The sequence below is a fragment of the Scomber japonicus genome, chromosome 21, assembly GCF_027409825.1.
Source record: "Scomber japonicus isolate fScoJap1 chromosome 21, fScoJap1.pri, whole genome shotgun sequence".
NCBI classification, from domain to species: domain Eukaryota; kingdom Metazoa; phylum Chordata; class Actinopteri; order Scombriformes; family Scombridae; genus Scomber; species Scomber japonicus.
In genome coordinates this window covers 17,996,425-18,010,805 of record NC_070598.1, presented here as the reverse complement: position 1 = coordinate 18,010,805, position 14,381 = coordinate 17,996,425, and the positions used below count along the sequence as shown (strand labels likewise).

General features: G+C 40.4%; 1 protein-coding gene across 2 annotated transcripts in view; it reads right to left on the bottom strand.

Moving 5' to 3' along the window:
- LOC128382208 (matrix metalloproteinase-16-like) overlaps positions 1-14,381 on the bottom strand; it is an 80,206-nt gene that overhangs the window by 7,303 nt on the left and 58,522 nt on the right. For both annotated transcript variants that reach the window (XM_053342194.1, XM_053342195.1), the window contains 3 exons: positions 6,578-6,716; positions 1,377-1,527; positions 243-358 (listed from right to left, as the gene is read on the bottom strand). In XM_053342194.1, the coding sequence (XP_053198169.1) occupies positions 243-358; positions 1,377-1,527; positions 6,578-6,716 (406 nt within the window). The remainder of the gene's footprint in view (positions 1-242; positions 359-1,376; positions 1,528-6,577; positions 6,717-14,381) is intronic.

Below are 14,381 nucleotides of genomic sequence, written 5' to 3'. Positions count from 1 at the left end.
CTTTTCATATTTCATTTGCAATATACAAATACTTTCTATCAGTCTATTTCCCCTGATATTGCATGTATGGAAGCGTGCCACCCACAAAGACAAAGTATAATAACTGGGGCAAATTTCAATCAATGCTACCCTGTTTTACCTCGTGCACAATGCGTGCCAGTGACCAGCTGAAATCAATGCTGCCTGGCACATGAACCGTGCTGTTATTGCCAAATCAGAGTATTGGGCAGGACAAATCGTACCATTGGCTTTGTCGACGAAGGCTCCCTGTGGCGAGTCAGGCACACCTCTCCACACTGTGACAGGCTTGGGGTAGCCGGGGTCCATAGTTCTCATTTCCTCATTGTAGCGCCAGTACCTAAACAGGAACAAATGATGAACCACAGGAAGACAAAGCAGGAACTGCATGTCAGTGAATGCAGGGGTAAATTGGTTAAAATTGACAACACATGCTATTCTATGCTCATATCTGGTATCTTAATACCACATGTCAGAGGTCTTCCAATACATGAGTGTACTCCAACGTAACTGAATACATGTGTTTTAACATGAATGGAAGACAGTGATTAGCCAGTGTTTAGTCTTTTATGGGAAGCCAGTCTCATGCCTATATTTAAAAACGACCACTGTGTCAAACATTTACCCTGAAACCTCTTTGACACTGGTGACTTGAGATGTATAGAAATAAGACCCACAACTTTTGCACATAAAAGGCATTTAACAGGGAAGGTTTTATGAAAGTACATTATGGGAATGGTAGGATCTAGCATTTTTGAAGCTTGATCCCATAATAGGTACTAAAAGAACAAACCTTTTTAGGTCCGTCTCTTATAAATCCCCCAACTTTATGCAAAGTGCAATACTAAATTGTGTATCATATGTTACGGCTGTCACAGTCAACGTGTGCAAGAAAGTGCTTTCCTCAACCTTAATGAAATAAGTTTGTAGAGATCTAGCAGTTATATTTAAAAGACCTGTAAAATATATGTCAATGAGCAGCTCTTCTGGAGGCTGGCACAACATCTTACTGAGACACTTTTCACAGTCTTACTCCTTTGATTTGTCATCCCTTTTTATACTGGTATTGACCCTGCACATCATCCATCATCAAAATCACAGCTGACAACTCAGTTCTGCTCAGCCTGTGATCAAAGCTTACAGCTTAACTTAAGGTACGGCAATAGCTTGTTACTTTGGGGACAGAAATGAGATACAAGGACACTTTAATATGTTTGTGAGAACTGCGCTGAAGAGTAATTAGGCTACAAAAATATCAGCATTGTAGGTTTTTGGAATAATGTCGTCTGCCATAGGTTAACTGTTTAAAAAAAGGTTCTTTTCATTTGTGCAAACAGTGTTCCTCCATCTGGACTTACCTGTCGCCTTTAAAGAAGTAGGTCTTTGCCACATCCTCCCACCACACAGCGGTCTCAATGCTCTGGGCCGGCATGCCGTGGCCGAATTGGGTGATGTCCTTGGGGTATCCCGACTGCAACACGGTGTCCTTAAACACCCAGAACTGCTTCCCTGCACATCAAGAAAAAGGAGGAGAAAAACTTAAATAAGCGAAGTCAAGTAACAGCAGGGATTTACCCCTCCAGGAGTAATGAATGAGAAGGGCAGATTCATGAGGACAGACAGTTAAAGAAACATTCCAAACAAAAGTTAGTGCTGTACAATAAAAAAAAATACAAATTTGAATCGGGAAAATCAGAAAATAACAATATGAAGACATTAACAGTGCACAGAAGGCAAACACACATTACAAAACAAAGTGCTTATGAAACAAACCAAGATACAAGCTTGTAACAAACAGCAGGCAATAAGCTGTTGTCTTATATTAATGTATTTGATGTTAATTTTTCCCTAATTTAAAATAGGACAAGGTAACAAGTTCTCATTTCCCTTGCTTTGAGGTATCGTGGGAACTTTCAGTGCCATGTAATATGTTCTGTTTTTTTTATCATATAGATTTTGAACTTTTCTCTGCCTGTTCCTCCGACCCTTTCTTTCTACAGTCAACCCTCTTTCCTGTGGAGTAATTAGGTTAAACAGCACAATTGTGACACGGTGCGACCCCAGGAAGTGCTTTTCTTCCACCACTATTGGAGGTGCAGGGCGGACCAGGAGGAAGTGGGGGTGGGAGAAGAGTTTTGCAAGAGAGCGAAAAAGAGAGAGGAAAGAGATGGAATGACGAAGGTGGAGAGGGAAATGATGTATCAAATATTTTGTCCTGTCAATGCTGACTCATGCCTTACACACGTTGTTTTGTTGTTTCCCCCCCCCCCCCCCCCCCCCCCCATCCATTTCCTTCCAATTCCATCAACCCCTTTCAGGATATTTCATTCAATGGGACTTAAGACTTTGCAATTTAAGGAAACTAGGAGTATAGAAAGAAAATTGGCCTTAGTATTAACTCTACATTGCTGTGGTGGAGGGATGGAGATTTATAGATGGAAAGCAGGAAGAAACAGTAGGACAGGGTGTTGGCTGAATGCAACTCTGAGAGAGAGACCTGTAGTGGCCTCATTTTGGAAAGGAAATTCCTTTTATTTCACCTCTTTCTGTTACAGTGCTCTGCTCATTCTATGTCACACTTCCTCTTTCCCCGACACACATAAACACACCACACCCTGAGATTAACATGGCCACACATCCCTAAAAACAATTAGCCAGACTCAATTCACACATTTAATAAAGCATCCTCAAAGTACTGCTCTTTCCACATCTTACATAAAAAGGGATTTTCCTTTATTTTTTCCCCTCTTTTTATATATTTTTTAAAATCGGAGTTGACTTGCGTAGCCCTCCAGATGAAAGTCTGGCTTCATCTTCAGAGCTGTGAGGGCTGCTTTGATGTAGTGGCGTCTCTAGCATCTGCTGCAGTGTAACGACTAATCCCCTGCGTGCCCTCAGCAGTGTATGAAGAGTGTTGTATAGGATGAAGATTTGTTCCAAATAGAGACTCCTCCTCCTTACACAGGCCACACACAAACACATATACTGCCAAATCAAAGACACATGTGTATGTACGCAATGAAATGATTATACACACATGTCATACGCACACACACCAGAGTTCCTGAGGCAAAAAAAATCACTTGACGATTGCATAGTTTTGATTCTGTGACCTAAATGTTTGGTTAAAAACACCCTTGAATGAAAATCTAGTTTTTCACCTTGTCAACATGTCCGTGTGGTGTTTTTCATACGCTACAAGACATATCAGGAGAGAAATCAGCAGTCCACGCCATGGCTGAGCATCTACACTTTGAAACTGCAATGTACCAAGGACAGCCTCAAAGACACGGATTCAGTCAGGCAGGATTTCCTACATCACAAATTTAAGGAACCAATCATTTATAATTCAAGATAATTCTATGCAGAGTCTACCTCTTTGGGTTTTCCCCGACAGCTGATTCCAATCTGCACATGAGAGAAGCCCATTGAGCTGAAAAGCTGAGTCTGGCATATTGCTGTTTAGCCAATTTTCCATCAGGAGAAAAGCACAAAAGTTAGTCATCCTCTGATGAACACTCAGTTTCAGTCAGATCAGATCCATTTTGTTACCCAGTCAGTGCATGTTGACCAGAAATAGCAATGGAATAGCTGCCCTGGTCACGTTAGCTTTTAGCTTGGGTAATAGAATGGCCTGCTAACCCTACTTCTGCTTTAACCTTAAACAGTTTGATTGAAAAACATCAAATGCAAAGAATGCGTGAAACAATTTATAAAACACATTCTGGTATAAAGTCACCTCAACATAAGGTTCCTCAGCATCCACTGACCTCCAACAAACAATTCATCAATATCTTGTAAATCATTTAATTTCTCCACATGCTAAAACTGTACTAATGGAGCTTGAACAGATAAATCAACAGTTTGGAGGGTGGTGACTTTTCTAACTCTTGTGTTTATCAGCTCTAAAGTAGGCAGCTAACATTAGCATGTCTAGCTAACTCGCTTTTATCTACAGTAGTAACACAGTGTTATTTCCTAAAGCAAGGGGCATATCATTAACTGACCACATTATTTGGTAGTGTAACATTAGCAGCTATGTCCTGCTTTATTTGGTTTGATTGGTTTGAGGATGTTCACACTCCAGCAATTCCAATAAACTTGCATTAGAGAGGGATACTCATCAATTATCCCTCATGCCCAAATATTTTGCTTTTGTAAAAGTGAAACATAATGACTGAGAATATCAACAGTAAGGCATCAATTTAATAATGTGTTGGTTGTCCAACTCTGTTTTTCAAAAGTGAGCAACCAAACCCAAAAGGGCTAGTCTAGAACATTTTAATGTATAATACTATAATACTATAATGCTAGGGTTAACTGGCTCAACCCATTGTACAAACAGTGCTGTTTTTTATCATCAGCTGGTTTGGATTGGATTGGATTGTGTAAGTAGATATCATTTGTGACATCCACCCTTTCAGAGAGTTCTCATTTTAAAACGAGTCAGCTGGAGATGCATTAGCCTACATTCTAGCGGTAGATAGCTACAACTGATCAAATCTGCTTGCGAAAGTCGTCATTTAAGCTGAGAAAATCATCGGTTGTAAGATAGAGATGAGAAGCCTACCTTTGTTTCCTTCTGTATCAAATCTCAGACTCATTATTGTAAATATAACCTAGAAGTCTGTCATCACTGCCATTGTTTTTAATACCAAAACAGAAAGCTTGACAGGCATAGTAACTGTAACTAAGAAGGGCAGGGTTTAGTGAACAATAATTTGTGAACGAGATATGATACATTTGTCATATGGTAAAACTTAATCTAAATGACCTCAAACATAACTTTTTTACTGAAATAAAAACTGGCCCGACTGATGTATCAGGCTAGCTCTAATCTAAAATAACACACTCTCAGACAGATCTGCATGAGGTAAATGAAGCAAGCAGCTCTGTCTGTCCTCTGACACGAAAAGCACCAATCAGCTCTGATTGGATCCTGCCTCCCAGGAGGAAAGTGCATATTGACGTATAGACCCCGCAGCAGGTGTAGGGGGCCTGTGTGTGTATCTCTGCTCCTGCCAACATTTAATTTGATTAATGTAATTCATGCAACTTCTAACCTCACACTGTGATTTCGGCTAATCAAGTAGCTATATTTTCACATACACATCTTGCCAAATAGAGCTTTAAACAGTGAAATTTGAACACCTGCCTGCGCTCTCTGAATGGTGTTTTTGTGAAGACATTTAGTCTGATTAGAAAAGCTGACAAAAGGCTCGATTCTACTGTTGCTCTTTCAAACAGTGACTGCACATTCTTGACTTACACATCCAAATTCTCAGAAGAATGGAAACTGGGAAATACTGACTAAATATTGGCAGAACAACACACGCTGAATTTACTTTTAATGTATACCAGTAGTGCGTGCTCTGTGATGCCTTAGCAGTATTAAACTAATCAGTGTTTCAGCCATGACTTCAGCACAAGCTAGACTCTAAATGCTCCACCCGTGCATTTCTTTTAGGAGAATTCATCACACAACGGGCTGTTAGAGGATATTCAGAAGGGCTGGCGAGATGACGACCTGGAGCGCCGCATTTTGTTTTCTGACCGACTTTCTCCCTACATTTCTATTCCAAATGGGGACGGACAGAATAAGGACTTCTGGGAAATCAGCTGTGCGTATTCAAATGAGAAACAGCAATTCTGTTAATATGAATTTTCTAAATCTGTGTGCAATTCTGCTGTTACCCAGGCCGAGAAAAGAGCACAACTTTCAGAGCTCGTGGTGACATGGGACCTGTAGTCTGCATTTCCAGGAATTGTTTGTTGCTGAAAATAGAAATGGTTTTGAGTGAAGATTTGTAGTTTTTTTTATCCCTGCAGACTTTCATGACTTACCTACATCTCCTTTCATCAACACATCCCATCCATTCTCTGCCAGTCTTCTCTGGAGTGCATGCAAATATGAGTTTCCAGTTCTGCTGTGTTTATTTTCTGTTTCTTTTAAGACGAGGCTTTAGACATAATTAACTTTAAATCTCTGTGTTTTGGGGCCAAGTTAGTTTCAATTTAAATATGTAGACAAATCTCTTCGGAGAGGCAGAAAAATCAAAATCAGAACTCATCAAACAGTTGCTCCGCTGACAAGTTTAAGATTTAAACTCAAAAATATTACCACCAGCACCACTAAACTTAACACCAGCATTATTAAAAGTCAAAGCTGGTGGATTATGGCGGATTTTCCAACCAAGTGAGCAAAACATTGCTTTAATCTTCCACAGATTTACATTGAACTCGCACACACAGATAAGATCAAGGGAGTTGTTTGAGTGAGCATGATAACACGCGGCAATGAGTACAGATAAAAAAAAACCTGTGTTTGTTTCTGGGTGCGGGCGCATAGAGAGCACATGCAGAATACTAAAAAGGTACAGTTTATAGAAAAAGACAACATGACAGATGTTTCAACAGAACATAGCTGTAAAGTAAGAATTCCTTTGGTCGAATAATACATGAGGTAGATCTCATGGGAAGGTAATGTAAAGCAGGATGAGGAAGAATCAAACAGCTTTACGTAGAAGAGCGATGACGGCGGCGGAGCGTGTGACCTCACCTTTGAAGAAGACGAACTTGCCATCGCTGTTCTCGTACACGGCATCTATCTTGGGTGGCAGACCCCTCCAGAAAACGCTGATGAGCATGGGGTACCCCGGCATGACAGAGTTGTCTCTCACTCGCCAAAACCAGTGGTCCTGAAAAACAGCAAAAACATGGTGGAGGTCAAACATGAGTTCAGGTTTTATATATAGTATGGTGGTAAGTCTCATGTAGGACTGACTCTTCCAATGTGTGGAAGACAGACACATGCTTTCCATGTTGCTCTTTATTTGAGGGCTCTACACCAATTTTACACATGAAGTTCACTTTATTCATCACAAAGAATACTAGCCAGCCTCTGAAAACTCTGGAGGGAAAAAACAACCTCAATCATTTCATCATTGATTTGAGAGTTTACATCAAAAGTACTGTCATCAAAAGTGTTTTTTATAAAGTTTGACCCATAGTAGGGACTAAGTCAGGATATATCGGCTTCTGCTAATTCAGCTTTTTAAATCTCTCTTGTGAGTCCCCCCTACTTCATGAAAGTGCTAAATTAAATCACTGGAGTAGCCCTTTAACCAGATTTACATTTGCTAAACCAACTAGTTATTCCTCATCTTTGAAGCATTCCCTCATTTGAGATCTTTATATAAAAAAACAAGTGTGTTTTCAAGTGTGGAATGGTGTCATTATTGCCCTTTGTGGCAGATGGAGAGAAAAACTCCAACTATGAATTTCTCATCAGCTGTAGTTGCAGCGGGTGGCCTCAGTGGTCAGTAACATGCTCCTTAGGGCACCAGAAGAGGGTAAAGAATAAGCAGCACTAAAAAAACTTACTTGAGGAAGAGACACAAAAGTAGTTGGTTGTGGTGGCAAATGCACATTTGGTTAACTTACCCACCTCTACTACAGTTAAATAAAGTTCTCTTAACCTGTTTGGGAGGCATCAAAACTGTTCCAAACATGATTATATAGTGTATGGTGTGTGTGTCCCATGTACAGTCTGTGTGTTGCATCTCTATGTGGAAAATCACACAGGCTTTTATTTCCATCAAATATTTCTTTTGCAAATGAAATTCTAACACAGGTGAAAAGGCAGTTTCTCTCTGAGGCCAAAGGAACCCTGGCTACCCCAACAATATATTCTAATAAAAAGAATTTGGAGAGAGAAAATAAATCACACCTCATGCTGTTTTGTAGTCTAGCTTTGTAAAGGCTATTCATGACTAACAGGATTTTAGTGTGAATGAGAACAGTAACGGTACTCGTTCATTCTGGTTTGTGAAAGCAAGTAACTATGATATCTCCATGTGATTATATGGAAATTTAATCTCCATCATATGGTGATATGATCCCCATACAAAGCTGACTGGCTTCCTGGCCATGCACCGCCACTGCACACTTGGCAGTAAATGATAATATCTGATACAAGCAAATTCAGGCCAACTTCTTACAACAAAGCCTGCTCGCGATGATCAACTCCGGCTGCTGCTTTGACAGCCGTGATGCCTTCAAGGATCCACATATACTTTCTCGGGTTGCCTGGAAAGCCGGCGCGACCGTCGCTACGCACGCAGGCCTTCAAGAACATACTGGGAAAACAATCAAGTAACGGGGGCAAACTGATAGCCTAGAGCTTTATGAGAAGCCAAGAGTCTCTGATTTCCTTTGGGGGGGAAAACGTGAGCGCGGCCAAGTGGAAGGTGTGTCTTTTTGATGTTGGATGAAACTTGATGACAGAGGGAGCTGGGGGGAGACCCAGCTGTGAAAGCCATTAGGACTCAGTGAGATGTCCCACCCTTTGGCAATGAACGGACAATTGCGCCTTCCTGAACGCACTGAGAGTCCAGGCCAAAAAAGACCTGATCTGGAGCAGCGAGAGACGCCGAGACATAGAGAGAGAGAGAGAGGAGACAACACATCATCACACCCTGCTTCATTCACAGTGAAAGCTAAATAAACAGCCCATTTATCAAACACTCTCCCCACTGCTCTCTTTTTCTCTCTCTGTCTAATCCAATTGTTTCTCTGAGACTCTCCACTCTCCCTGGACTCTTGCTCCTCTTTCTTTTCATTTCCCCTGGCCTCTCATTCCAATTCCTCCTCTCTTCCTCTGCCTCTCTCTTTGCACTACACCTACCGCCTCCATAGATTTCAATTGTTCAGCATTTTCTTCTGTACACGGCCCGGCCCAGTAATTGAAAACAGATCAAACTGTGAAATCTGACCCATTTGAATCCTTTTGACTTCATAAAAGAGAAAATGTTCTGTCTCCCGCCCTGACGTCCTTCTCCCACTCTGAAAATAAAGCTACGGCAAGCAGACTTCACTTGGAGAAATTTTTTCAGCCGGCACTTTGCAATTACAGGAATGTGGAGAATTATCACAAGTTTAAGTGTTTGCAGAGGTCGGAAATATTATACCTCAAATTCTTCATGTTCTCTGCTTTGAGGAAAAGGGCGGTGGAGGGTTGTTCCACGCATACTGCCTCATGGCACGTGATGCATTCAGAGCAATAAGGCTCAATTATCATAAACTCTCTCTATAGGAATATGAATTTTGGACTGCTTAACCGCATTAATAAACTTTCCCTGTACTGATGTGCTTTTGTCAACTTCCAAGGAACAAATGTGGTGAGAGTTCTGTAAGTTAACACTGTACCAGACATCACATAATCATCACACAAACTTATCATTTCAGAACAGATAAATACTAGTACCTGCTTGGCAAACTTGAGTTTTGTATCATGTAAGATGAACTATGGATTCTGTAGCAATCTGACCAACTTGACTTTTTACTGTTAATCACACACACACACACACACACACACACACACACACACACACACACACACACACACACACACACACACACACACACACACACACACACACACACACACAGATTTTAATTATATGTACTCTATCATAGACTTTTACAGTCACATACTGACCTAAAGATGGATGATTTTGGAGTTATCTCATCACTTTTGATTTGATTTAATTAAGTAATCAACAAGGGAATCTCACTAAATCTGGACCTGTATTTATCACCTTCTGAGAGGAACACTCAAAAGCAGACTGAGGAGCTAAATTAAGCTCTCTGCTAAGAGTGAAAGATAAGACTAAATCCTACTTACAACAACAAATGTTTTGACTTATTTGTGCAAAACTTAAATATCTCCACTAACATGTTAAATCAACAGCAACAAACTCTAAACTATATATGTATGATATTTAAATATATGAAATGATAGGAAAGTGGCTAAAATTAAACAAACAAAAAGAAACAGAGCAGAAGGGGAATTCTGCTACTGGTAGATGACGTACATCATGGCAAATGTTTGAAGAAAGAAAGAAAGAAAGAAAGAAAGAAAAAAAGAAGAGAATAGTTTGGAGATAAAAACATGGCAACAGCAGCTGTAGTAAGTATTCTTCATGACTGATGTCATACTCTACACTTGATTAGACCTCTGGAGCTTTCTAAAATCTAAGTATTTTAAAGTTAAACGACATTTGATGAATAGCTTGTGTTCATTATTCTGTGAGTAGGAGTCATTACATTTTAACAGTTTGATGAATATGGGCGTATTTTGTTTATGTGACACAGGTCCAACTCTAACACTGAGGTGAAATTGAAGCCTGGTCATCACCGACATCCAGGTCAGGCATGGGTGAGCATCTTCTGCTGCCACGTGTGTGTTTGTGTGCGAGCACAGAGGTGAGAATATGACAGACAGTTGTGTTAGGATGACAACACTGCTGACCTCTCACTCTGTTAATGTGACACATTGGCTTGCTCTTGGCTTGACTTAGAGCAGAATGCAGGTGTGAATAATTCAGATGGATGAGGATTCGGCTCAAAGCCTGAGATCTCAGTGTTTACCGGGATTTCTTGCCAAAATCTGATCCTTTTCACTGACAAGATTTCCACGTGCTGAAAGCTACCACATATACTAAAACAAAGCTGCTTTCTCCAAATCACATTAACATGACTGCAAGTGTTGTAAACACTGAAGTATGACCTTGAAACACAGTTACTACGGTAATAAACGTTGGCTCGTTTTTTTCAACCCGCAGCTGTGTTTTCCAGTTACTGTTCGTTCTGCTAACAGTTCATCTGTGTGGCAACAGGAAATAAGTCAATAAATGTCAAAATGAAGCACAGTACAGGCTGGACGAAGGCTCCATCTCCAAAATCAGGGGCAGCAGGGTGTTTATAGCAATTGACACTGAAAGATTCGTAGTTTCTTGCTGAAAGTTTTATGATGAGATTAATACCACACTCCACATATCTGAACAGTGTATGAAGCTAGAGCCTATTGGCAATTAGCTTATCTTAAAAAGACAGGAAGCAAGGGAAAAGAGCTAGCCAGTGTAAAAATGAAACAAACAAAATATAATGTGCTAATAAGTGAAATTTAGAAGAGCTGGTAAGCAGATTTCTTTCACCTTGGGAGAAAACTAAGCAGCAATGCTATGCTAAGCTAACATCTACTGACTTTTGCTTTATATTTAGATTGTAAATGCCAGTGTGTTGTGTCGATCTTCTCTTGACTCTCAGGCAAGAACATATCTCAACATTTATCCATTTGGTCTCTTTCCATCTCTGTGTGAGGTATTCACAAATCTTGTAACATCTTTCAAATCTGAATATCTGAATGAATGAACCTGACACAGTAACTTTTTCTCATTATATCATTTTGTCAGCCATATTTTCTATAGTCTAAAACAACTCCAGGTTCCATCAAAAAGTTTCTTTTTTTATAATTTTCCACTCAGAAACCCTGCTGTTGTCTAACTCTCCATCTCTTTCCTGTCAGTAATGGAAAGGAGAAAGACACTGAGTGGAAAGGACAGCTTTACTGCCCACTTGGCCACTGTGTTCTCATTAATGGATGTCAGAATCAAAGCATGTCTTCAACCTCAGCGGCCAAGTGGCCGATCCTGAACAGCAAGGGACCCTCCGGCGTCCCAGAATCCCCTGCTCTAAATGTGTCCACATCAAGGAAGGAAATGTCTCTCAGTGACTGGCAAGACCCTTGTGAGTGAACGGAGGCCCGGTGGACAGGAGGAGGAAGGAGGAGGGACGCAAGAGGGTGGTTTCCTTTATTATCGACTGTCTCAGGATCAGAGCTGAGCCAAGGACTGAGGATGGAGGTTTGACTTGAAGAGAGTAGACAGGCAATTTCCTTTACATGGAAAGAGCACAGACAGGAAAACTCTATGCACATATATGTGTTTTTTATAGAGAAAGAGGCTCTGACTGCATCTGTGCAAAGGTCTGTGGCTACAAACATTTGAACAGGCAAACCATGCATCATGATTAGGTTATCTCAATAAAATTACATACACGCTTTCACAAACTGTTCCTAAAAAACATTCCTAAATCACTGCTTTCAAATAACTTTTTCATTGCTTTACGCCCTCACATGAAAGTTAAAGTGAACAGTGGGTCTAAATGGCCACATCTGGTTTTAAATTGTTTTAATCTATGTGGGAGTCAAGAGGAAAAAAACAACTAGTCTCTGTAGCTAATTTATCTTCTTGTAAGCTGATTTTGAGGATATGAACACTTCAAGAAAGGTATGTTTTACGGGATGTTTGGTATAAAACCTTGAAGCCCCGTTTGGACTCTCTGGTTCAATGAAAGGACACGATGGGGGCCAGCCATAAACCCAAATCCAGATTTCAAAACATACCTTTAGAAACCTGTTTACATTTATACTTTCTATGCTTTTAGGCTCCAGGTATATCTGATGGGAAATGAATGGACTCGCAGTCTGGTCACTGTCTGACATTATTACGACTGAGGTTACAGTCCACTGCATTTATTATTGAGAAATATAACCTGCTGCATTACTTCTCCAGAATGCCACCATTCATTTTCTCTTGTGTGTGCTTGTGTAATTGCACTGTATGTGGAAGGGATACCATATGGTGTGTGAGTTCATATAAAGTTGAACCTGAAGTGACGGCAATCATAAAAGTGGTAGCTTTGTAATTTTAGTGGTGTGTTTATTGGTGACACTAGATCCACATGGCCGTACACAGTCATCTGTGAACCTTAAACGACCCTCTGTACCCCCTATGGAGGGAAAAACGATCGACCGTAAAACTGCCACCTTAACAAGCATGACTCCTAACCTGCCTTTGTAGATTAACGTGCCTCGTATAAAGCAGGCCGTTCTCAGCGTTGTTATTGTTACAATATGTTTTCTGCAACTGACTGATGTTATTAATCCAATTGTTATTCCATGGAGCGTGGTGTATATAATCAAAGTAGTTTGCTTTATGGCAGGATAACAGCTAATTATGAGGGAAGTTAATGGAATAATTGGGGGTTGACATTTTAGGATAATTAATAAACAGAAATTTGGAAGGCGTAACAACAAAAATGTCGACCTTTTTCCTCTTTTTTTCAAAACTCTGGCATAATAAATGAAGATAAAGCAGTCATTTGTTGCATGTCTTGTTGCAGTATCACCTGACACTGATCATGACAAAATTTGAAAAAATTGCTTACAGGACCACTTTCTCTGCAGCTGTTTGATAAGATGCAATAAAATGTGAACTTAAGTGTGGAGCAACAATCTCACAAGTGGAAGACAAAGTTTAGATTTTTTTTTTGACAAAACAAGGCAAGTAGAAAGTAATTTTACATAGAGATGAATGAGTGATATTTTTCTGTTGGCTCATCTCCTCAACAGTAACTTGTTTTTTTTATTTTTGGAGCCACTTGGTTCCATTCGAGTGAAAGCCAAAGCTCTGAATTAGGTTTAAATGTTGACAACATGTGTGGATACAAATTTTTGGTTCAAGCATCATATCACTTCTCAGTGAACTGAACTGAACAAGCCTCAATAAGTTTATAGTGTGTGAGGCATCATTAACAAAAGCACCAAATGAATAATAATGATATGTGCCGACAGGGGAGATGAAGCATAGAAAAATCTGATCTCAGCACTTCCAATGTATTCCCCAAAATAAACTCACATCAACTCTGCTTCCTGCTTTACATGGTTGGACCACCTGTGGACTTCGGGGGCTGAGAGACTGCTGAGATCTCTGCAATAATGACTTGGCATCGACCGGACTCGACTCGTCCAAAACAATCAAGTTGGGGCGGTGAGTATAGCCAGGCTGTACGCGCCAAATGGACCCACGGCGCAAAGTAACCGAGCGAACAATCAATCGAACCATCAACCAAAGAAAAGAATCTGCCTTATACAACAACAGAAACAAGAGAACACAATTTTAAAACTGAAATGGGAAGTAAGCGCACACTATAAATCATTCTTATTCTGTCAGTCATCATTTGAACCAATCCATACTCTCCTTGGCATGCTCGAAAAGGTATATATCGGTCTCCAGAGGAATATAAACATGACTAATTATGATTCCAGATCAACTGTTGGACAGCTTTCATCTACCAGGAGTGATGATGAAGAAAAGAAAGCGTAAACATGATACCGCAGTCTTCTTGGAGAACGCCTCTACAAGCGGTAGAAATTGGCACCATTCGCAATGAGAATCAAGAAATATTAGGACCACCTGCCCCTCCAATGAAGCGCGCTTACCGAGTGAATCCAAGGCAAACCTGTGATCCCTTATTGATTTCACTTTACTGGGCATGTTTGATTCAACGACTTGGGATGTGGATTATGCTACGGGGGTGAGTCAAATTTATCATGAGCCCCGATATTACTGGTGGTCCTAATGATCCGAGTACGGCAGATTTACAACTGTGCCCGCATACTTCTGCAACAAATCATCTTGCTCTCTTCCATCCCTCTATATGTTTGGAAAAATGAGATC